Raw genomic sequence first — 25,972 nt, forward strand, 5'->3', positions numbered from 1 at the left:
CTTGACCCAGAAACCCCCACAAAATCATGCAAATCAAGAGGCTCAAATCTTCATGTTCACTTTAAGAACACCCGTGAAACTGCCCAGGCCATCAAGTGTATGCATATCCGAAAGGCCACCAAGTATCTGAAGAATGTCACATTAAAGAAACAATGTGTGCCATTCAGGCATTACAATGGTGGAGTTGGTAGGTGTGCCCAGGCCAAACAGTGGGGCTGGACATAGGGCCGGTGGCCCAAAAAGAGTGCTGAATTTTTGCTGCACATGCTTAAAAATGCAGAGAGTAATGCTGAGCTTAAGGGTTTAGATGTCTATTCTCTGGTCATTGAACATATCCAGGTGAACAAAGCACCCAAGATGCACCGCCGTACTTACAGAGCTCATGGCCAGATTAACCCATACATGAGCTCCCCCTGCCATATTGAGATGATCCTTACTGAAAAAGAACAAATTGTTCCTAAACCAGAGGAGGAAGTTGCACAGAAGAAAAAGATATCTCGGAAGAAACTGAAGAAACAAAAACTTACGGCACGGGAATAAATTAGGCATAAAATAAATGGAAATAAAAGTAAAAAAAAAAAAAAGACAAAACTGAGAGTATTTATTGACAGGCTCTCAACATGTAGCTTAGGCTAGAGTTGAACTTTCGGGCTCAAGGGATCCTCCTGTGCAGCCAGAACTATAGATGTGTGCCACCATGCCAAGCTCAGACAAAATTTCATTTATAAACTTCATTCATTTTTTTTTAAAAAAAGCCATTTGTGACCATCTAATGTGGCTATATAAAACTATACACTGATGATTGTAGTTTTTTCATGATGAGCTGGGGTATTACCAGTACAAACTGATATATTAACTGCTAATAGACCCCAGAGTGTGGCAATTCCTTGGCAAATATATTTCAAACAAAAATTTGTCTTTGAGGATTCAAAATGCTAAGTTGGTAGGACTTACTTCTTCTGTCTTGTCTTGTCTTTTAGCTTTTTTTTTTTTGAGACAGGGCCTCACTATGTATTCCAGACTGGCCTCAAACTCACAGTAATCCTCCTGCCTCAGCCCCTTGAGTGCTGGGATTAAAGGCAAGCATCATCACACCTGATATTGCTCCTTTCTTATATGTATAATTTTTAAAGATTTGATTAGGGCTATTTTTGCTGACTAAACCACAAGATTTGTATACTTGAATATTAATATATTAATCTACAAGGCAAACATACTATCTGGTGAATCGTTTATTCATGTGTTTTTTAGAACAAGTGCATTTCTCTTGGGTAGGGAAAACTTCAAGCCAGGTTCTTAAAAATTTGCTTAATGAGAATGGAGCACAACCAGGGTATAGTTTTTTGTTTGGAAGGTTTAAGGCATTGTTTATAAAAGTATCTTCCAAGAAATTCTGAACCCATAAAGATAACTCTGCAAAGGTAGAAAGAAGTGTGCAAAATCTTCATTTTAGAGAGCCACAAGACACGTGATACGCTGTAATAACTGAGTTTTTCTTACGAAACCTGTTAAACTTAGATTAACTTAATGTTTCCTCCAAAAAGTGACACAGAGACAGCTACTTTCCCCAGCAACACCGTCCTCAGAACAGATGCTGATAGCACCAGACTGCTGCAGTTAACATTTTTCTTAGAGGTGGACCCAGATGAACTTTGGTTTACCTGACATGAGTCTTTGACTTCCTTTTTTTTCTATAACCTTTGTTTTAGTTAACCATCTTCTACCTTCCTTTCCTCCTTTCCTCTCCTCTCTCCCTCTCTTGCTTTTTCTTCCTACCTACTAAAGATGTTTTCAAAACTTCTGTTAAGCTATACTTTGACCTGGGAGCCACTTTCTTCCTTTGTCTTATTTCTGTTTTGATCTCTTAGCTATTGAATTTAACTTGTAAAGAGGAGCTATTGCTAAATTCTTGGGTATATGCGACGATTTAAACAATTTTATCCTTTTAAGATTCCTGATGATGATGATGATGATGATGATGATGGTGAATTCATTCTTAAGGCAGTCTTTCACATATCTTATTGAATACCTTAGGATTCTGTGTCTGTAGAAAGCTTTCTTTCAAAAATGTTTAAAATGACAAGTTTTACCTTAAAGAAGATATATTTCTTTAATCTGAAAAATTTAGATATTTTGAAACTATTTTGTAGACTTTGATAATACCTATATCTGAATAAATTTTAAAAAATTCTGTAAGTATCGATACCTTTAAAAGCTAGTTAGTTTAGTCACCTCTGTTTTGAATTTCTTGGAACTAATTTAGATTGTAAGATGTTGTGTTTTATTTCTGTTATATAACATTAACTTTGGAACAAAGTGGTCCATATTTGGATCCTAGCCAAAGTGGGTCCAATGTACTTGTTTTTCTACACAGCTACTGTATAGTAATGTCTTCTAAGGTAAAATAGATCCTTGTAATAAATTGGGATCTTTCAACTGTCATAGTGACATGTTTTTAAAACAACAGCACGCAATTGTATGTATAGCCATTTCTAGCTACTGTAAGCCTTCGTACATACTTCGTCATGAAGGACAGGAAAGCAATGTCATCTCCAGAAAGACAGAAATTCCAGCCCCACCTCTGCCACTCACCATAGGTGTGGCTGGGTTTGTTGCTCACTCATTCATTTATTTGTTCCATGTATATTTACTTGCTTCACATATAGTACTTACTTTTCTGGGCATTGACCATAGAAAGACAAAATTGAATCATTCAGTTAACTTTTAAAAATGTTTTCTTGCTCGGCAAGGATGTAAAATTGTGTTGTTAGAAGATACTGGATACATAGTAGGTTCACCTCTTGTATAGTATGCTCAGATGTTTTCTTCCAGGAAATTGGTTTGTAACATTAATAGAGGGGCTTTATTCTTGTTCCTTTTAAATTATATTTATCATAGACAGTCTTATTTCTCAAAAAACCATAATTTACTTTCAAAATATGTATTTTAAACTGCCTAATAAGATCTTTGTTTAGTGACACATTTATTTTACAAAGGATAGATGCTTATTTTAGCAATGATTTGTCATTAAAATTATGTCAAAATGTCTTAAAATGTTGCTGAAACTGTAAACAAACTCATAACACACACAGAGCTAATTATGGATGCCATCTGTTTATTTTTACCAAGGTTTTTTTTTTTAAAGACCATGGCATTGTCTACTTATAATAAGCTTCAAGATTATTATAATGACTAAGTCCTGTCCTTCAATTAGTGTAGCTGAAGATGGGAAGATAATTCGTTTGCTCACTGACCTTTTCCTATGTCCATGTGTGAAATATGACATGTCATGTTAAAGAAACTATTGTGATAATGGATTTAGAAGATAATCTTCACAAAGAAAAAAATTAGTATCAAAGTAGCAAATATGACCAAAATTTTTTTTAATTTTAAAAACTGATTCAAGGTTTTAGACCAAACAGAGTCTGTACTTCGTTGGTGCCATAAGTGCCTTTTTTATTTGAAGAAGGGTTGCTGGGAATTGAACCCAGAGCCTCTTGTACACTAGGCAAGTGCTCTACCACTGAGCTACATCTTCATCCCCATAAGTGGCTTTATTTTCACTCAAATTTAGGAATTTGGAAATGATCAGTCATTTTATAATGGAATGTATTCCTGTTCATGTGCCTATGTGTCAGTGCATGTTTTTGTATATTTGTATTCCATGTGTTAGTATGCAAGGCCAAGAACTCCCATGACAGCTTCAGCCAAAATAGTTATCAGCAGTTTGCTGAAAGAGCAGAGTGATTCACATGCTGTTTTGTAATTGTGCATGCTAAGCACTACCCAGGCCAGTCTGGAGGGAAAGCAACCTGCAGGATCCATCTGCTCCTTTCTGCTAAGCTGCATTGATGCAAGAGTACGCTAATCTGGTTGCTTGTCAGGACAAGTTAGTGAAAGCATGCAAGTGGGCAAGACTTAGGCTAGACTAGTGCTCTGGAAAATCATAAGCTGCCCTGGTAGATGCCATGTTAATTGTAGTACAATAGGTTGATAATTGGCCACTTTGAGAATTGTAATAAAATAAATATGTTTTTCTGTTGAGAATCGGTTTCAAATTAAAATTGTTAAACATTTTTGGACCACAAGTAATTTAAAATTGGGAAAAATAATATAAATTCTCCATAAATACTTCCTAGGTGTTAGTTTTTCTTACCGTGATCTGTGGACCACGTTATATATATATTTTTTGGTACGGGGGATCAAACTCGTGACCTTGCGCTTTTGAGGCAGGTGACGAAACCACTGAGCTAAATCCCCAGCCCTCTTGCTGATGGTTTTAAGTATTATTAAATATTTAATGTAATTGACTTCATTTTACCCAGAAACATTTGAAATTTTTCTTGTTTCTGTTTACCTTTTTCTTCACCTACTGACTGTCAGATCTTGGCCTTACAGGTTGAGCATCCTGTCACAGAATGCGTTACTGGCCTGGACCTAGTCCAAGAAATGATCCGTGTTGCTAAGGGTTACCCTCTGAGGCACACACAAGCTGATATTCCCATCAACGGCTGGGCAGTGGAATGTCGGGTTTATGCTGAGGTAAATGAATGATGTTGGGAGGAAGGATGGTTGTTGTGCCCAGAGTCAGGAGACCTGGTGCAGCTAAACAACAGGTAAAGTTAGGGTTTTATATTTGTGTCAAGTATTTGATTATGCAATTTATAATTATACCAGAAAAAAATTTAAATTATTTTAACATAATTAACTCATTTTAAAGAATTGAGTTCAGTTAATTTTCATGTATTTTTGGATAGGGAAACAACTACGAATCCATTAAGAGTCAACAAAGCATTAGATAAATATTCTTGAGTGTGAATGAATCATCGTTTTTGTTTTGTTTGTTTTTTGCTTGTTTCCAGGCTGGCGTCAGCAAGAAGTAATGTTAAAAGAGCCTAACCTGGGTCCATGTTAGTTGTTGGTATTTTTTTTTCTAATTTTGTCCTTCATGATTATATGAAAGTAACAACTGAAATATAAATTATAAAGCTTTTGATAAAACATGTATTCTTAATTGTTTTACTCATAAAGTCAGTTCTATACTTTTATAACTATCTAAATTATACAATAGCACACTCAACATCTGAAAATGCTTTTCTCAAATGATTAAAACAAGAACACAGAATAACATTTGTACTTTTACTTTATGACATACAAAATGTCTGTCAATGTAAATATTAGTAGTATGTGTGATTAAGAACCTGAAAGTTGTTTTGAAATCTTTTTTAAGTAGCTTAAAAATATATTTTGCTGTGCTTATTATTGCTCTTGCTTTTTGTCACATGTTGAGTGGTATGCCTTTCTTAGGATAATGAACTTATTTATTATTATTTGGATGATCTAAGATATTTACAAATGGAATACATATCTAGAAGCACGTGCAGAGTTTCTTTTTAGGTCTTTATTTGAAGAACCCAGATTCTCAAGTTTTACCATATGTGAGCTGTTTTGAGAAGTAAGAAAAACAAATATCTTTAGTGAGCTACATTTGTTGTTCTGAACTTGAGTATGTTTTGATGTAGAACCTAGGTTATTTTATTTTTGCCCTAGGCATTCTAAGAAGTTTTATAAAAAGTTGGAATTTTACCAATTTCAATAAAGTATGATCAAGGTCAGGCTAAACTCTGCTTGCATTTCTGTTTGATTTTTAAATATACTTCTAAGTTGTGTAGAGGATAAGACAGCAGCAATATTCTGAAATTTGTGATTTGGTAAATATTGTATATTAAAACTAGACTTATAAATGCTTCTTCATTGTATTTAACCTTGCTTGTGCTGATTTATACTTCAAAGACTGTGCTTTCTTGCCTTTGAACTTTCAGGACCCCTACAAGTCTTTTGGTTTACCGTCTGTTGGGAGATTGTCTCAATACCAAGAACCTATACATCTACCTGGTGTAAGTCATTAAGTTGTAATATCACTTTAGGGATTAAAGTCTTGATTTGTGTTATACTTTTATGTTAAAGTAAGTCAACCCCAAAGAGTGTATACTGAAGGACAAATGAAATTCATGGGGAATTAAGTTTTTGAGTTAAAAAAATTTGGGGGGGGGGGGGAGATTTAGCTCTGTGACATCATGCCTGCCTTGCAAACACAAGGTCCTGAGTTCAATTCCTGGTACCAAATAAATAAATAAAACTTTTGGGTACTTACAGTGTTCAAGAAAGTTAGAATTCACTTATACAGGGGGAGCTCAGAAACATCTGATTGCATAAATGATAGTTTGCAAGGTTATCAGTCTCTTGAAAATCATCATGAAATAGATCATGGAATCCTAAGAATGGGAAATGACTATTTTTATGTGTCTCAATTTAAACTTTTCAGTAAATCTAACTTAACTTCTCTGTATAGTCAGAGATCAGGAAACTCAAAACAAAAAATCAACTTGTTAATTGAATTGGATTAAGGGAAGCAAAATGTGCCTCATTCTATGAAATATTTAAAAAATACTTGTTATTTGCATCAGTTGAGAAAAAGTGACCACTGTCCATTTTATTTCACAGTTGTCTATATTTAATAATTGCTCTTTAAATAATTTTTGTTGCATAAAAAGAACAAGGACATACCCTTTCTCTTAATCAAGGTAATAAGTACATATATATATGACATTATGTTAGCTGGTGGATGACAAGGCTGTACCATCTGTGAATATGATTATTCCATTTGATTACTGGCAAGAAGATGGTGAAAGATTACAGGAAGAATTCTGAATTTGAAGATGTTATTGGATATGTGATTTATTTCACTTTTTAAATTGTTTTTGTCCATGTGCTTTCTAAAGGGACTTGACCCTTTCTGGGCTTGGAGACTCCATGCTGTGTTCAAAGCCTGAAGGCAGAAAAAAAATTGTAAAGATTTAACAGGCATTATGTGATGTTAAATAGCAGATGAGAAAACAAGTATCATAGGGACATAGCTAAACACTTTTTTAATCAAACAAAAAAGTATTAAATAAGAATTCATAATGATTACTCTAGTTGTTAGAAGTTTTCACCATGTTGTAATAGCTAACAGGATGTCAAACATTTTGCCCTCGCAAGTTTTTGCAATTTGCAATTTTCAAACGTGAGACCTGTTGAAAGTACAAGTGATAATGGACAAACTCTACCCCCTGCAGTCTTTGTCCCACCGAATCTTTCTTCAATTAATGCTGCAGCAGGAGTTTTATGTAATAACATTTGCAGTTGTGAGCCATCCATAGAAAGAAAAAACAATTAAAATGCCTTAAATGTTCTGCTTACTGCTGTTATTTGCTTGTGTGAATGTTGCATGTCAGCTAAATGGACCAAGGAATAGATAAAGTGATTGGGTGCAGGAGAGTGCACACTAAGCTTTGTCTATCATTATTGCTGGGAGCAATCAAATTGATGTCAGCAGGACAGTAGATGCGTTGACAGCTGTAATTATGTATCTCCATGGTGATCACTTTTGGCCTGTCATGGAGGCCCACGAGTCCCCTCCCTTGGAAGCATTTAATCAGATTGGGCTGTCACTTGTCAGGTAGACATGGCGGGCTGGGAGTTGTGCTTAAGGGAGAGGTGAATTGAGAATAAAGAGTGGGAGATGTCTGATAGTTTCCAGGGTCCGCTGTGGTACTGAAGGAAGAAATTTTAATTATGTTAGAGGTTTGTGAGCAGTGGTTTGAGAATCTCATACAGAGGTGCTTGGGTATTTTGTGGTCGTTGTTGCTTGTTGTCCCTCCTTGCCTTATTAAAACTAGATCAGTATGCTTGGATACTTCAGAGTTAAGTATAGTTTATAGTTTTCATAAGCATTTTTAAGCCTGACATGTATTGATATGGCAGACATGAAGATTTTCTTTTTGACTTTTGATCATCATATTTTGTAAGTTTACTTTCAAATCACAATTTTATTGTGTTCAAAGATTTGGTTGGGGTTCCGTTGATTTTATTCTTAAGGTATTTAATGATAATTTATATAGCTTTTGTTTCCCTGGAAAAATGGGCATTGATTTGACTTTTAATTGGTTGATAAGAATAGAAATATAGCTGATTATTTGAAAAACTGGGTAAGCTGTAAATTATAAATTAGGACTTTCATGCTTTGTTACAGTTTTAAATTGGAAATGTTGATTTGCTTACATGTGTTATATATAAAACATTTTTATTTTACCATGTATGTTTTTAAATTAAAATGATATGCTTTCACAATTTTAGTAAGTATCAAAGACATAGCTATATCTAGGAGCCCTCAGTAACTTAACTTTTAGGATAGTAATGTTGAAGGTAATTGAAATTTTAAGTTATGAACTCTAAGAGATGTCATAAATATTCTTTATTGCCTGTGTTACTTTACCAGTAGGCTGAACAGTGAAATTTCTTTCCAGCTTTGTAGCAGTTTATGTAGCAAATGATAGATATATTTAAGGCCAGTATCTTAATTTTAAGCACAGCTTGTAGCAAATATACTTTGATTTTAAAGGTGACATGGTTTTAGAATTAGCTCTTCAACTCTTTGCTACTAAAACTAAGAAAATGAAAATGCACAGGTATCTTTTCTATTATTTTACCTAGTTGCCATTTGCCATTTTGAGGCCATTAAAATGTAAGGAAAAAAAAAAAAGAACCAAGATATATCATGTACAGGTACAAACACCCAATGATAAATGTAAACGAATTGTATACCTAAAATGTACCAATAAAAGAACTAAAAAAAAAAAAATGTAAGGAGAAGTTGGATTGTGATTTTATTGCCCTCAAAGTTGCCTTATTAATTCTTTTTAAGTTTTTATCAACACTGAATTTCATATAACTTAGTTTATGCCTCAAAGTATGTTTTAAGAAAATGGAAGGCCAACTGTATTTTGTAACTATGCTGAATGGTCTTCATTTAAAGTTAACATTTTCATATATGAATGTGAATACAAATATCCATATTTTTGTGTTTGCAGATACAGAAAGAAAAGCCCTCTGGGTATGTTATAATGTTATGTTTTAAAACCTTACTAAGAGAATGATAGTGAATGATTTTTAAAAGAGAATGAGATCATGGCTTATCTTTTGATGTCACCGTGTAATGAAGCCATCATCATACCCTCATGTGGATATGGTAGACAAGAGGTTCTCATGTGGCCCCTTGATAATTGCCTAAATTAAAATATTAAAGGCCTAACAGCCGCTGTGTTGACCTTTGTCTGCCTTGCCACAGACAGATGAGCTGCTGTTTATTAGGAAGGCTTCTTCCCACAGGTGATGGGCTACACACATTTCTGCTCCTCTCTTCCTACCCCTTTACAATGTTGGGCATCAAAGTCCTGCTGTTCTAGCAGCTTCGATTGAATTCCTTTGTCCTCAAGACCCCGAGATGTGCTTGACACTCTTTAAGTATTTTGATTAGCTTTTAAATATTTCAAGTTCCAAAACTTAGTCACAATAATTAATAAATATTCTGTCCTCAGCAAACTGCTCATTTAAAAAGTTTTACATGGCTAACCTCTGTGCCTTACTGCTGATGTCAAGCTGGGAGATGAAAACAAGAATCAGTGATGGCCTAAGTAACTTGTTGGTTGGTTAACAGAAATCAAACTCTTCAAAAGATATTTTGAACTTGTGCTGATTCCCCCCACCCCGTAAAAATCGCCAAATCAGAACTCTGATTGGGGCTGTGTCCTTACAAAGCAAAGGCATGAGAAAAGCTGTGTAAACATTAATGCCTCAGGGAACTAATAGAAACAGAAAAATACCATTTTGTAGTTGAGAGGGTGAGGCAAAAAAGGAAAGTGTTGCAGACTTGAAAGGCTGGGCCTGGTGCCTATGGTGCTTAGGGGTGGGCTTGGCCAGGGCCTGCCTGGCGTCCTCAGAGGTCCAGTGGGAAGGGCCTTCCAGAGGGGCATCATCCCAGCTACTTGTTGGCAGAAAGACCCCAGACGTACCCTGACCTAGCAATATACAGAGACTTTGTTGTCCCTTCCTCCTTCCCTCCCTTTCTTTCTTCATTTCTTTCCCCTTTCTTTCTCTCTTCCCTTCCCACTTTCCTTCCCTCTTCTGTTCCTTGTTCTTCCTTGTTTAGTGTGAGAACAACAATAACAAAAAGTTATAGTGTGTATTAACAGATCAAACTCAATTGATGTATTTTTAGGTTATTTTTCTATTTTCCAAAAGTCTGGAATGTTATTTGAGAGTGAAACTCCATCCCTTTACTCCATGGAAATTAAATTTATGGTTTAAAAAGTCTGTCCAATATGAAGTACTTTTATTTATTTATTTTTTCATTCTCTCTCCCCAGGTCCGTGTTGACAGTGGCATCCAGCCAGGAAGTGACATCAGCATTTATTATGATCCTATGATTTCCAAAGTTAGTTTTAGTTCTTAATGGTTTCTTTTGGTTTTCTTCTGAACAAATAATGCACATATTTGAGCCTTTTTCTGAATCATGTTCTATTATTAAACAAATAATTATGCACTGGTAGAAAAGTGAAAGCAGAATTTTTCTCTTGAGAAACTTTAAGTTCACATTATTTTGTAATACTCTACTCCCCAATCAAATCATACCTCTACCATCACCAGTGTGCTTGAGCACATGCATATGCATAGACCTACACACACACATACACACACCATTACCTTACCAATGGCAACAACTCCATTTATTGCAATGAGAGGAATAAAGTTGCTTTTTTGGCCATTCCTGAAAACTGCTTAAGGTGAAAGTATCAGTGGCAGGTGGTACTACGAAGTTGGGTAGTGTTTGTTAGAATAGTTCTGACCTTCTCAATTTACAAAGTGCTAATTATAAATTCACAAATTACTATTAAATAGATTAGACATAACTAAGTTTTTTTTCCCTGAGGTGTTGGGATCAAACCTAAGGCTTTGTATATGTTAGGCAAGTACTTTACCACTGAGCTGTAACCCCAGTCCAATTAAGTTTCATATAAGAGTATAAGATGTAATTTCCCAACTTTTCCAAGTTTAACTTTCCAGATGAAATAAATAGCTCTATTTAAAATTTTCAATCTTTACAATCTTAAGACTAAATTATTGCAGTAGTTTAAAACTATGGATTTCATTTGAAAATCCTGTGTTCATTGAAATGTTACCTCTATATTGAGGAATGATTTCTTCATTAAACTCTGTTTCTCAAGATGGTTTTTCCCCTAGCTATACTTTTTAATGTAGTTATGGTTGCAGTAAACAAATTATTTTTATATCCTTCCTTTTTCACACTAATATTGTTAAAATAAACCTTAAGTCTTTTTGCTTGTTAGAAAAACACTGTTTAATTTAAAAGCAAAATGCATAAAATATAGTGATTAGGTGTCCATGATTCCATTTTTAGATGAATATATTTCTGTTCACAAAAATAGACTATAAATTAATTTTCAAACTGATTTAATATTGAAGGGATTATAAAATTTGCTAAAAGAATTACAATCTATAGATGGACCAACAAAATACTCGAAAAATTGTTAATGAATAGTTAAGCTGTTATTTGTTAATCTATATGAGATACATATAAATAGGCACAACATTATATACAACAATAAGCCCTTTTTGTTTTTCTAATACTAATACCCTTTACTTCTGAGGTGTATTATGTCTAAAACCTATTCTTAAAATAGCCTTTTATCAGTGGTTCCACTGTCTGCCTCGCAAGCTAAGGACCTGAGTTCGATCCCTGGTACCAAAAAAATAGCCTTTTATTCTGTTCACTTTCATATTTAAATGTTTATCTACTTTTTAGTCAGTTATGAAAATGGTAGCTGTTTGGGGTATAAAACTTGGAAACCACAGAAAATAGGGGAATAAAGTCTTTCCTAATCCTATCACTCTCCCAGACATTTATATCCTATCTCAAAACTTTCTCATGTATCTCCTTAAAACTGTGCTTATTTTTGGTACAATTTTATTTTTTTCAAATAGCTCTTTACTATGATAATGAAATGTAAGAGAAAAGTCTGAAATAGCATGGTTTTAATATTCATTTACCCAAAAATATCACAATTGACATATTTTATATTAAAAACCAAACCAGTATGAAATTTCAGAATTTATCTTGTGGAATCTGTTGTGAAGTATTTAGTTTTTACTATATCATTTAACTGATAGCTGAAATATTTTTTGTTTACTTTTAGTTAATCACATATGGCTCTGATAGAACTGAAGCACTGAAGAGAATGGAAGCTGCACTGGATAATTATGTTATCCGAGGTAAACTCCAAACATTTGTGGTCCTGTTATCGTGTATGGTATTCAGTTCTAGAAAACATTTTTAAATTTTACTACTTACAGAACTGTGTGAAACAGTTGCTTACTATGTATTTAAATAGAAATTAGAAAAGCTTAAACTGATATACTAAGTATAGGTGTTTCATTTTCTTTAGCAGTCCTGTTCTTTGCCTGTATATCTTAAGCTATTTAATTAAACTTACGATGTATAATCTTTCCTAAATGAACATGTAGTATTTTGTAGTTATGTATTATATGTAAAATGAGAGACTTTAGAATAAAGAACCATTAGCTAATGCATTTTGATAACAAGTTTGCTATATTTTTGTCTATGGGGCTTTTTGTTTGTTTAAAGTAGGCAAGTTGTGTGTGGGTATATAAAACATAGTAATGTACATCAACTAAATTGGGGAGTAGAGAGAATGGCTATTTGCTTCTGGTTAGAGTAAGATGTAGGCTATTTTCTAGGAAATGCAATTTTGTTTCCCCATGTACATATCTGACAGTTGTAACGCCTAACAAAATGTGGTCCCACAAGGCTTTAGAGTATGTAGTGATAAGTGAAATAGGAGCAGCCGTTACATTTAAATAATTAAAGAAAAATCATATGTGCCCCCTTTCAGGAGTAGATCATTCTAAATTGTATTAGCAACTTTCCAATAGTAATGCAAAGGTTACTTTCACTCAATATGAATTATCACCAACATCAAATTTAAAGAGTAAAATATAAGTTCACTTTTAATTTTGAATTAATAGTGAGTGTCTAAGAACATTCTGCAGAAAAAGCTGGCTACTTTATGGTTTTTCTCTTTTCTCAAGTTACACTGACTATCGTGGTAGGGCTGGGAACTAGGTTTGGCAGCTGAAAGGTAGAACGGTGAGGGGCTGTGACTGCACCATCTCCCTGAAATCCTTTGAGAGTTTCAAAAGGTCTCCCTTTCAGTTCGGTCCTGAGGCTTGTCCAGTGATCTGAGCTTTGTTGGGTAGAGGGACGGGGTGACTCTGTTCTCAGGGCACATCCCACCTTGAGACAGGAAGCCCTGCTTAGTACTGGAGCGTGCCAGACCCTTGCTTTGGCCCTTTGAGTGCCTTTGTGCAGTGAACAGTTTGTACAACCATACAGCAGCATCCCAGAGGCATTTAGTGGCTTGTTATTTTACACATCTACCTTTTCCTGCTCATTTTCATCTAATGACAATTAAATTATGTGGTGCATACTTTCCCTGATCTTTTCTCTTCCTTATTAGATTAGTAGATATTTCTTCCCTTCTTTCCTTTTTTGCATCAGCCTCTTTTCTTCCCATTTGTTAACTAACAAATGATGATGTGATTCTAATCTCCTGTGCTAGTGTTTCATCCCTTTTAACTAAAGGAAAACAGTCAAGTTTGAAGTGAACCCATACATATTTAAAACAAAGAAGGTAACATTCATATCCAAAACAACTAAAAATGTACAAAGTCTCCTTCAGATTCTTTCCAGTGCATTCTCTATTTCCTTTGTAGCTGTGATTATGGAGTATTTCTTAGCTTTATAACTTTACTCTGTTCTACTATTTTAACTGGAAAATACATGTTTTGTCCATAGATTCAGCTTTGAAAGGATATATTTTTTTTTTGGAGAAATATTACTCCCCGTAATGATAGTAATGCATGTTTGGAACACCTGTGTAATTTGAGTGTGTGTAACTGTGTGCACATAGACATAAATAAGTTGTTTTAGATGTCTGTTACTGGAAAACTTTAATGTATTGTAACAGTATCATACTGGGGTTTCCCTCCTTTTTTTTTGAAATTTTTTTATTGTGGCTGTTGAATTATTAAATCTTGGTTAATTTAGGTTTTACTGCAGTAAGCATCAATGATAAAATCTTGAATTCAGAAGAGTGTATGTAAGAATATTTTGTCAAACCACATCTCCATTAATCTTTTATGTAATACAACATAGTGGAATGGAATTTGGCAGTTTATCAAAATATTAGAGGAGTGTTAATCCCAACTAAAAGTTATTCTCTTTAGTTGGATTCTGAAAGGAATATTCTTTTGTTTTGTTATTTTTGGTTTTGGTACTGGGGATTGAACTCGGGACCTTGCGCTTGCAAGGCTGGCGCTGGAACTACTGAGCTAAATCCCCATCTGAAAGGAATATTCTTTTGCATTTACAGAATACACTATGATACAACATTTTATACTTAAATAAACATATTTTCCATCAATTTACTTATACTACTTACTACACTTTAGGTTCAACAGTCGCATTTTTAAAAAATTGACTTAAATACCAAGAAGGATGCCTTTGTCTTAACTTTACATGTATCACATTTAAAAACGTATTTCCTTAAACAGATAGATCCAGGCTTACTTTGAAATTTCTGCCTTTGAGCCATTGTAAGGTAATAGAAAGAATCAGACAGACCTCGGCCCACATCTTGTCCTGATGCCACTTAGTTCCTTTGTGATTTTTGTCCTATTACTTTGTTTCTGTGAGTCTCATATTCCGCCTTTTAAAATGGAGGGGCCTAATAACTTTAGTCCCCATTTTTTTTTGTTGTTTTTTTTGTTTGTTTTTGGTTCTGGGGATCAAACTCAGGTCCTTGCGCTTGCGAGGCAGGTGGTGGAACCACTGAGCTAAATCCCTGGCCCCAAGTCTCCATTTTTTCTCTTTCTCTCATCACAATTATGAAAGCACATATTTAAAAATCGAATGTCAGAAATCAGTATCAATCAGTTGGTGACGTGAAATGTTTTAAACCGTAAACAGTATTAAAAGCCCATCTTATGTCATTCCCAGTCCCGTGTGCTGGGGTTATGTGCTCTCCTTGCAACCTGTCCCCCACTTCTCCAAAGCATTTACTGTCATGGAAAGTAAAGTGTTGATTGTGTAATTCATGGCTAAATGTTGGATTATTTCATAAGAATATTAGGAGGATGAGGGCACTGATGGTGCTTATCTTGCTTAAGTGCATGTTAGTGGTGCTTAATAGTGTCTGGCACATGGTAGGTGATATATATCTCCATATATATCGGGGCAGAGAGAGTGTTTATTTAGTATAAGTAAGTATTTTTTGAATGAATGAGTGTGCTGTCCCTAATTGCAGGTAGTTTCTACTAGGTGTAAGAAAACATATTAACAGGTAAGTACACTAACTTCAAGAGTGGGAATTTAAGGAGGGGTTGGTATATCTTTCTTTTCTCACATTTCCCTTTGATCCTTTGAAAGTAATGTGAGGACTGCTTTAGGACTCATAGTGACTCTATTCAGAGTATCTCACTTTGTGCTGCTGTCAAATGATATCCCAGAGTGGCAGCATTTTTCAAAAGACTGGTGGCTTACTGCTGAGTAGGTGAAGTAATGGGGATGGGCACATTCAGGCATCTTTGGAGTGTGCTTTGCTATAGTTGGGGAAATGGTCTGGCAGCATAGGTTAAAATAAAGTACGTATATTTTCACCCAGCTGCTCAACATTCAGGACTCTTTCCTATAGCGTTGAAACACTGAATTGTGAGGTGATGATCTAGAGGAGGTTTGCAGCAGCATTGTTTGCAGTAGCCCAAATACCAAGTAGCCCCAATGTGCACTAAGTGCACAGATTTGAGTAAATTACAATACATTTTTATTATAAAGTACTATGCAGCTGTGACTTGAAGGTATGTCCATACATAATGTTTATGTAGAAGAGCAATTTTCAGGGTAATGTTTAGTATATTTTCATACTAGTTAAACTGCCTACTGTCTTAAAACATTTCTCATTATGTTGGGATGAGCACAAAGAAAGGCAGGAATGGGCCGGGGATTTAGCTCAGTGGTTCCACTGCCTGCCTTGCAAGCTAAGGACCCGAGTTCGATCCCCGGTACCAAAAAAAAAAAGGGAGGAATGTATACATGTCATGTTTTTCTTTCTTTTGGAGATATTATGTTGTCCTGGCTGGGCTTTAATTCCTGGGCTGAAGTGATCCTTCTGCTTCAGCCTCACAACAAGATGGGGCTACAGGCAGGTACCATCATTCCCAACCCCGAATTTTGTTTTTAGCTCAAGGTGTTTATCAACAAGTTTTTCTTAAATGTATAATTGATATTGTGTAATGGGAAATAAAGGTCTAAAGGAGCAGGGGAAGTGGGAGGGGTAGGGGAAAGGAAAGAAGGGTAAAGAAAACAATGCAAACAAAGTCTTTGCAAATAGGGAAGGGAGGGCAGGGGAAGGGGAAAAAAATAAGAACCAAGATACTCATGTAATGGTACAAGATCCCAATGATGTATGTAACTGTATTTTATACCTAAAATGTACCAATAAACTTAATAGGGAAGAAAAAAAAGAGTTATTCTTGATATATTTTTCATAGATGTTTTTATTTCAGGTATTTTTAAACCCATAGAAAAGTTGAATGAATAGTGTAGTACTTTATCTGGACTAACCAGTTGTTAAACTCTTTGACATGTGCTTTGTTTCTCCATGATACCTTTTCTTTCCTACTTCTTCTATAACCTTACTCTTCCTCCTTTTTTCCTTCCATTCTTCCTGTTTTTTTTTCTAATCCATTTGAAGAAAGTTGCAAATATCATGACATCTCCTAAATAGTTCACCATATATCTTAAGGTTGAGTATGTTCCCACAAAACCATGATACCATTAGCACACCAAAGACAATTAGCTGTCTAATAATATCACCTGTGGTATTGTTTATATACTAGTCCTCCAGTTGTCCTTTGAAATATCATTTTTATCTGTTTTTTAACCCTATCTGTGGTCCAAAGTTTATGCAGTACTTTTGGCTATTTATTTTCTTGTTCTTTTTTGTATTTTATTTCACTACCATTTTAGGAGAGTCTAGGTAGCTAACTTGTAGAATGAATGTCCCACATGCTAAATTGAAGGTGTCAGTGTTGGCTAGTGAAGGGATGTTGGAAGTGAGCAGAAAGGATGGCGGTTGCGCTGGAATGCATTGTTCTTTGAGCTGATGATTTTGAATGTGGTGCAGCTGAAGAGTAGATTTCAGGATATGACTATAGTGAGGATAATTGCATGGGCCATCCACGTGAACAATCTAAGTTAGGGTTGAAACAGTTGTGAATCAAGTAATGTAAACCCCGTGGTGAATATTGGATTGTGGCAAGGATGTTGGCAGATGAAAAGGCATTGGAGATGACTTTATAGGCAGATAAAATGAGCCTCGGGGTTAATAGAAGTTTTTCCATGGACTGGAAGAAATAATGTTCTAGAAATGGCAGCTGATCATAGGAAGTATGTGAGGGTTGTTGGAGAAGTGATTGTCCACCAGGGCATTGAGGTCTTTTGGTGAGGCAAGGAGGTCGATGGAATGTCACATAAAGATATCAGAATATCAGATGTATGGTAGTTTTTACTGATCATAGAGCAGCAATCTCAGAAGATATTCTGAGGTGGCTTAGAAAATAGGAAAGTAGTATTTAGGGGTAGCAGGGTAGTTGGGTGCAGTTGAAGAAGCATATACTTGTGGGGATAGAGAGTGAGTCCCTGAAGTATCCTGTAGAAAAATAGTCTCAGTGATCTTGGGAGGGGGGTGCCTCTGTGCACTGAATCTCAACAATTCGATACTGTTTACTTCTTTTGATCCTTCTCTACCATGGTGGCACTGCCATTGATCTATGGTCTGGTGCAGTAGCTTCCTAAATGGACTTTGTGTAAATGCTTTTTATCTGTACCAGGCCATACCTTAGTACAGACAGAGTAATTTTTTTAAATACTAAAATGATTAATTATCATGAATGGAAATGCATTTTCTCTTCATTTTCAATACTGACATCGAATGTGTGGAGATTTTCTCCTCACCAAAGGAATTCAGTTCTCTGCAGACACCAACAGAATGTCCCAGCAATTCAGTTCAGTTCTCACACTGTTTACCTGCAGTTGCTGTCAGAGCCTATAGGTTAAAGGCTCAGTCCTATGAGACAGCCCCCTCTTTCCGTGGCAGTCCAGTGTCCCAGGTTGCCACCTGCACTTCTCACTGACCAATTATGCATTTGGAGTTCCCACAAACCCTTTCTCAGGTTTACTAATTTGCAATGCAGGTTGAACACGATGCTCAAAAAGTTTTGAATTTTGGAGCATTTTAATTTTGGATTTTTGGATTAGAGATCTTAAACTGGTAAAGTCTATGCAGGTGTTCCAAAATCTGAAAAAATCCCATATCTGTAACACTTCTTTCCATAATTCATATAGGGCAAACTCACCTGCAGTGGGTTAGAGAACTCGGGAGCACTTTGTTTACTCTTACAGGTTTATTATAAAGGGTGCAACTTGGAAACCACCAGATGGAAGAGATACGAGGGCAAAGTATGGGGAGAGGCGTAGAGTATCTATGACCTCTAAGGTCCCATCACTCTTTCACCACCTCTTTGTATTCATCAGCATGGAATCTCAGCAAATTCTTTGGTGTAGGGTTTTTATGGGGGCTTCATTAGATAGGGTGATTGGATAAATCATCGGCAACTGCTAATCTATGCAGTCCCTAGCCCAAGTTTGCGGTAGCTGGGGTAGGAATGGTGGGTGGTTTCACCCCCCTCGTTGCATGGTTGGTTCTTCTGGCAACCAGCCCCTATCCTCTGAATCACTTTTGCAACCATAAGCTCAGGTATGGCTGACAAGAGCTTGTGTCTCACAGATGATGCTCCTCTTACTCCTTTCATTCAAGAAACTCCAAGGGTGTTATGAGCCCAATACCAGAAACTTGGAACAAAGACGAAATATTACATATGTCTTAATGAGACATACAACAATTACCACACTCACTTTTCTGCCTCAAGCCCTTTCATGGCTTCCCATTGACTCATATGGCCTACATTGGCCACTGCAGTCTCACTTACACAACTGTCTTTCATATACATCTCAATGCCGTAGTTGTTTTTTTTAACTTAGAAAAAAGATTTTAAGAGAAATATGATTAGATACAAAAAGGAATATTTTGTAATCAAAACAACTAATATAATAATTATATCAAGAGTAACAATTATAAACAAATATATATATATAGCAGAGTAGTTTTGCTTAAAGCAAAAGATAGCACAATTGAGAAAAGGAAAGATTTCTATTATAGTTAGAGATTTCACTTGTAGCTAGAAATTTCATTTTTCCACTCTGAACATTTTTTCATATATTTATTTGCTCTTTCTACTTCTTCATCTGAGAAGTGTCTTTTCATTTCAGATGCCCATTTTTGGACTGGGTCTTTAAATTTGGAGGAGGGGTCTGATTGTTTGAGTTTGTATAGTCTAGATATTAGTCCTTTGTCCGATGAATAGGTGGTAAAAATATTTTCCCACTGTGGGTTATCTTTTCACTCTGTTGGTACTTTCTCTTGCTGTACAAAAGCCTTTTACTAGGATGAGGTCCCAGTAGTTGATTCTTTGTAGTATTTCCCGTGCATTCTGGGTTTTGTTCATGAAGTCTTTGACTACTCCTATGTCCTCAATCTTTCTACCTATTCTCTCTTCCAGCAGATTTAGTGTTTCTGTTTTAATATTTCAATTTTAGGTTAGTGCATGGTGAAAGATAATAGCTCTAGTTTTAACGGGCATATGGAAAGCCCGTTTTTCCAGCACCATTTATTTTTATTTTTTGGTTTTTTTTAATTCATTAAGTTTATTGGTACATTTTAGGTATACAATACGATGACATTCATCATTGGAAATTTGTACCTTTACATGATATACCTTGGTTCTTATTTTTTCCCCATTCCCCTGCCCTCCCTTCAACCCTTCCACCCCTCCCTATTCACAAAGACTTTGTTTCCATTTTTTTCTTTTCTCATATTTTTTCCTTTCCCTTCTTTCCTTTCCCCTCCCCCTTCCCCTTTAAACCTTTTCTTCCTATTTCACATTATCTATTATACCTTTTAGTCCTTATTTACACTTTCAGTTTCTCACACCAGAGAAACTATTCTGTATTTACACATGTGCCTCCTATTTATCTCACTTAAGAGTATGTCCTCAATGTGCATCCATTTAGCTATAAATGTCTCTAATTTCTCATTCTTTATGGCTGAGTAGTACTCCATTTTATTTTAAAAAACCACATCTTTATCCAGTCTCCAGTTGATGGACAATTGGGCTGTTTCTAAGTTTTAGCTATTACAAACTGTGCCGCTATAAACATGGGTGCACATATATCACTGTGGTATGATTCTTTTAATTCTTTGGGGAAGATACCCAACAGGGGAATAGCTGGGTCAAATGGGACCTCTAATCCTAGGTGTTTTTTTTTCTTTTTTTTTTTTTTTGTGGTACTGGGGATCGAACTTGGGTCCTTGGGCTTGAGGGACAGGTGGTGGAACCACTGAGCTAAATCCCCAGCCTAATCCTAGTTTTTTGAGGTATCTCCATATTAATTTCCACAGTGGTTGCACTAGTCAGCATTCCCAGCAACAGTGGAGAGGAGTTCCTTTTTCCCCACAGCCCTGCCAGCATTTGTTGTTGATTGATTTCTTGATAGCAGCCATTCTTTCTGGAGTGAAGTAGAATCTCAGTGTTGTTTTCATCTGCATCTCTCGAATAACCAGTGATGTTGAACATGTTTTCATATGTTTATTTGCTTCAGCACCAATTATTAAAGAGATTATCTTTCTTGCACTGAAGGTGTTTGGCTCCTTTGTCAAAGATAAGGTGGTTGAGTGTGTCTGGAGTTGTTTCTGCATCTTCTAATCTGTTCCATTGATCCTCAAGTCTGTTCTTTTGCTAGAACCGTGCGTTTTTATCACAGTAGCTTTGTAGTATAATTTCAGATCAGGAATTGTGATACCCGCCGCCTTGCCTTTGTTGCCCAGAATTGCCTTTGCTCTTCTAGGTCTCTTCTGGTTCCAAATGAATTTTAGGATTTTTTTTTTCTAATTCTGTAAGATATGCTGTTGGAATTTTTTTTTTGTATTAAATTCTTTTATTGGTACATTGTAGGTATACAACACAATTATATTTCTCATTGGGAATTGTACCTTTACATAATGCATCTTGGTTCTTATTTTTTCCCCATTCCTAACCCTCCCTTCACTCCGCCCTTCCCTATGTACAAAGACTTTATTTCCATTTTTTCCATTTCTCATCATTTTTCTTTTCCCTTCTTTCCCCTGCCCCTCCCACTATCCCTACCCCTTTGGACCTTTTCTTCCTATTTTACATTATCGATCATTCATTCTAATCATTGGTACATTTTAGGTATACAATATAATGACATTCATCATTGGAAATTTGCACCTTTACATAGTCTCTCTTGGTTCTTATTTTTCACCCTTGCCCAGCCCTCCCTTCAACCCCTCCATTCCTCCCTATTTACAAAGATTTTGTTCCTATTTTTCCATTTTCTCATGTTAATCCCATTCCCTTCTATCCTTTCCCCTAGCCCTCCCACTTCTTTCCCTTTTGCCCCTTTTCTTCCTATTTCACATGACCTATTATACATTTAGTCCTTATTTACACTTTCAGTTTCTCACACCAGAGAAACAATTCAGTATTTACACATGTGTGTCCTATTGATTTCACTTAAGAGTATTGCCTCCATGTGCATCCACTTAGCTATAAATGTCTCTAATTTCTCATTTTTTATGGCTGAGTAGTACTCCATTTTATTAAAAAAAACCCACATTTTCTTTATCCAGTCTCCAGTTGATGGGCATTTGGGCTGTTTCCAAGTTTTAGCTATCACAAACTGTGCTGCTATGAACATGGGTGCACATATATCACTGTGGTATGATTCTTTTAATTCTTTGGGGAAGATCCCCACCAGTGGAATAGCTGGGTCAAATGGGACTTCCAGTCCTAGTTCTTTGAGGTATCTCCATACTGATTTCTACAGTGCTTGCACCAGTCTACACTCCTACCAGCAGTGGAGCAGGGTTCCTCTTTCCCCACAGCCCCGCCAGCATTTGTTATTGGTTGATTTCATGATAGCAGCCATTCTTTCTGGAGTGAAGTGGAATCTCAGCGTTGCTTTCATTTGCATCTCTCGAGTGACCAGTGATGTTGAACATTTTTTCATGTATTTATTGGCTATTTCTACTTCTTTGTATGAGAAATGTCTGTTCATTTCAGATGCCCATTTCTGGATTGGGTCTTTAAATTTGGGAGGTCTGATCTTTTTAAGTTCTTTACAGATTCTAGATAGTAGACCTTTGTCTGAGGAAGAGCAGGTGAAGATTTTTTCCCACATTGTGGGTTGTCTCTTCACACTGCTGGTGGTTTCTCTTGCTGTGCAGAAGCCTTTTAATAAGAAGAGATCCCATTTGTTGATTGTTTGTGCTAGTTCACGGGCAACTGAGGTTTTGTTCATAAAATCTTTTCCTACACGGATGTCTTCAAGGGTTGTACCTAACCTCTGTTCCAACTGGTTCAGAGTTTCTATTTTAATATTTTAATATTTAGATCTTTAATCCATTTTGATTTTAGTTTAGTGCATGGTGAGAGATAGAGGTCTAGTTTTAATCTTTGGCAAGTTGAAGCCCAATTTTTCCAGCACCATTTAGTAAAGAGGCTATCTTTCCTCCAGTGAGGGTGTTTGGCTCCTTTATCGAAGATGAGATGGCTGAGTGTGTCTGGCGTTGTTTCTGCATCTTCTAATCTGTTCCACTGGTCCTCCAGTCTGTTTCTTTGCCAGTACCATGCTGTTTTTATCACAGTAGCTTTGTAGTATAGTTGCAGGTTGGGGCTTGTGATACCCCCTGCCGTGTCTCTGTTACCTAGAATTGCTTTTGCTATTCTGGGTCTCTTCTTGTTCCAAAATTTTTGGACTGTTTTTTTGAGGTCTATGAAGTATGGTGCTGGGATCTCAATTGGAATTGCATTAAATCTATATAGCAGTTTTGGAAGTATGGCCATTTTCACTATATTAACCCTTCCTACCCAGGAACAGGGGATGTCTGTCCATTTTCTGATAGCATCTTCAATCTCTCTTTTCAGAGTGCCATAGTTTTCAGAGAAGAGGTCTTTGATTTCTTTCGTTGGGATGATTCCTAGGTATCTCAGTTTTTTGGATGCTATTGTGAAAGGAATTATTTGCCCTATTTCTCTCTCAGTGAGTCTGTCATTGGTGTAGAGGAAAGCTATTGATTTTTGTGTGTTGACCTTGTAAGCAGCTACTTGACTGAATTTGGTTATTAAGTCTAGAAGACTTTTGGTGGAGTTCTTGGTGTCTTCTATATAGAGTATCATGTCATCTGCAAATAATGACAATTTGACTTCTTCATTACCTATCTTTATTCCTTTTATTTCTTTCTCTTGTCTAATTGCCGTGGCTAATGTTTCCAGAACTATATTGAACAAGAGTGGTGATAGTGGACATCCTTGTCTTGTTCCTGATTTTAGTGTGAACGATTTCAGTTTTTGACCATTTAATATGATATTGGCTGTTGGTTTTTTATAGATGGGTTCTATCAGTTTGAGGTGGATACCATCTATTCCAATATTTTGTAGGGTTTTTATCATAAATGCATGTTGGATTTTGTCAAATGCTTTTTCTGCATCTATGGAGATAATCATATGGTTTTTGTCCTTGGCTCTATTGATATAGTGTATTACATTGATTGATTTTTGTATATTGAACCATCCCTGCATCTCTGGGATGAATCCCACTTGATCAGGGTGTGTGTTCTTCTTGATGATCTTCTGCATTCTGTTTGCCATTATCTTATTAAGGATTTTTACATCTATGTTCCTTAGTGAGATTGGCCTATAGTTCTCTTTTTCGGTTGGGTCTTTCTCTGCTTTGGGGATCAAGGTGATGCTTGGTTCCAGGAATGAATTTGGGAGTATTGCTTCCCTTTCAATTTCATTGAAGAGTTGAAACAGTAGTGGCAGTAGTTCCTCTCTAAATGTCTTGTAGAATTCAGCAGTGAAGCCATCAGGGCCCAGGCTTTTCTTAGTTGATAAGTTTTTAGTTACATTTTCAATTTCATTGGTTGCTATTGGGTTGTTCAGAATTTTTAGGTCTTCTTCGTTCAACTTTGGTAATTCATACTTATCTAGGAATCTGTCCATTTCTTCTGTTCAGCAATAAGGTAAATAATGTTAGTAATGGATTTTAATCCATGAGATAAGAGTCCATGAGCTAATAAACTGAGAAGACAGTGGTTTTCAATAACGATGTTAAACTAATAAATACAGAAGAATCCCCATCTGGCAAAGCCAAATTGTTTAGGCAAGAGTTATCAGTGGAGATGCTAAAGTTAATGTCATGAAAATTTGAGAAACAGATATTTGCATATTTTCTTAATATTTCTCCATAAGATACAATAATACCTTGGTTTGCCATCTCTTCTGTTTGCAAACAATTCGGTTCACAAACAAAGGTATTCAGCCAAATTTTGCTTTTATTTGCAAACTGCATTGGGTGACAGACACGAGCATGGCCACCTTTCCCACGCAAACGCAGCTGTCTTTCCCAAAATCATAAAATAAGTTAAGTTCATAAACCGAGGCACCACTGTACTACTAATTACACCAGAAAAATCAGTGCCATTACACTCATTTCTTTTCCCTTGGCAACCTAACCAAATGATCAAAATTAATATCATTTGTAATTGGATAAATTAGCATCATGTGCCTCTTGTTATGGTGTTCTAAGAAGAGCATCATTTGTGAGATATTCTTGCTAACAGTGTACAGCCTGAATATAATCATGAGGAAACATCAGACCAACCTAAAAGACATTCTACGAAATAAATCGTTTTTGCTCTTCAAAAATGTCAAGGTCAAGAAACACAAAGAGAAGTCCAGCAACTTATCTAGATCAAAGCAAACTAAAGACACCTGACAACTAAATGGAACATGTGATATTGGATTAGATCCTGAACTAGGAAAAATGTTTTTCTTTTGTAGTGAAGGTCATAAATAGGACAATTGGTGAAATTTGAATAAAGGCTATAGATTAGATGATATTATTATCAGTGTTATGCTTTTCTGATTTTGATAATTTTACTGTGACTACAGAAGAGACTTACGCTCTTTTTAGGCAAAGTATACTGAAGCATTTAGAGGTGGAATGGCATCTTATCTGCAACTTACCTTTAAATGTTTAGAAAAAATAATGTGGGTGGTCTATACATGCAAAGAGAAAATGACAAAGCAGATGAATGTGGTAAGATATTCACAGTTGGAGAACCTTGGTAAGAGGGTATACAATAATTCTCTGTCCTGCTTTTATAAATTTTCTATAATTACAAAATTATTCCATAATAAATTTTTGTAAAAAAATAGGGACTAGGAACCTCTTCCCCCTAGCTAACCTTTAATGAATAAACACAGAGATGCCCTTTTTGGTTACTTACTCATTTGGGTAATTCTAAAGGGTAGATGGGCTTAAAAAATTGTTTTGTGAAGGACAGGAAAAAGAAGTGAAATTTACTGTCTTAATTGGCAAATGCTTAATTGTTTAAGTATGAATTTTTACTAAGCTGATTCAAAGAAACTTTAGGGTAAAAATGTGCTTCGGTTAAAGTTAGTTTCTGAGTCCCCATGAAATGAGCAGTGCCTTTGGCCTCTGTTTGATCCTGGCAGCATGAAGAGCTAATGTCTGGAGAGTGTTTGGGAACCAGCGGGTAGTCAGGAGAAGGCTGCTCTGGGGGCCTTTCTCCATGGCCTGCTCGTGATTTCCCATACAGATGGGATCTGGTGAACTTTGGCAGAGGTCACCCTCAATTCCTGTCTTAAAACTCTGTCATAATTTTTATGAGTATGTGATTAATATCATTGAAGTTGTAACCCAATTCTCAAAGAACACCTCTGCTGTCCACTTACTGTTCAAACAAGGAGCTGTTCAGATGGCATTGTC

General features: G+C 35.9%; 1 protein-coding gene and 1 non-coding gene across 20 annotated transcripts in view; one reads left to right on the forward strand and one right to left on the reverse strand.

Annotated features, from left to right (window-relative positions):
• Pcca (propionyl-CoA carboxylase subunit alpha) overlaps positions 1-25,972 on the forward strand; it is a 399,147-nt gene that overhangs the window by 206,481 nt on the left and 166,694 nt on the right. For 12 of the 19 annotated variants that reach the window (XR_015443859.1, XR_002387412.2, XM_021239378.2 and 9 more), the window contains 5 exons: positions 4,399-4,542; positions 5,823-5,897; positions 10,247-10,315; positions 12,096-12,171; positions 16,096-16,182. Coding sequence is in view for 17 of the 19 variants with exons in the window: in XM_021239378.2 (XP_021095037.1) it covers positions 4,399-4,542; positions 5,823-5,897; positions 10,247-10,315; positions 12,096-12,171; positions 16,096-16,182 (451 nt within the window). In the remaining 2 variants the exon portion in view is untranslated. The remainder of the gene's footprint in view (positions 1-4,398; positions 4,543-5,822; positions 5,898-10,246; positions 10,316-12,095; positions 12,172-16,095; positions 16,183-25,972) is intronic. The other 7 variants (XM_087193202.1, XM_004858612.4, XM_087193199.1 and 4 more) reach the window with 1 other exon arrangement.
• Positions 3,462-3,538, reverse strand: Trnat-agu (transfer RNA threonine (anticodon AGU)). Its single transcript has one exon. It is a non-coding gene; the product is annotated as a tRNA-Thr (tRNA).

Source organism: Heterocephalus glaber, unplaced genomic scaffold (assembly GCF_053883595.1).
Source record: "Heterocephalus glaber isolate CG9 unplaced genomic scaffold, H.glaber_assembly_v1.0 deba00001579, whole genome shotgun sequence".
Classification (NCBI taxonomy): domain Eukaryota; kingdom Metazoa; phylum Chordata; class Mammalia; order Rodentia; family Bathyergidae; genus Heterocephalus; species Heterocephalus glaber.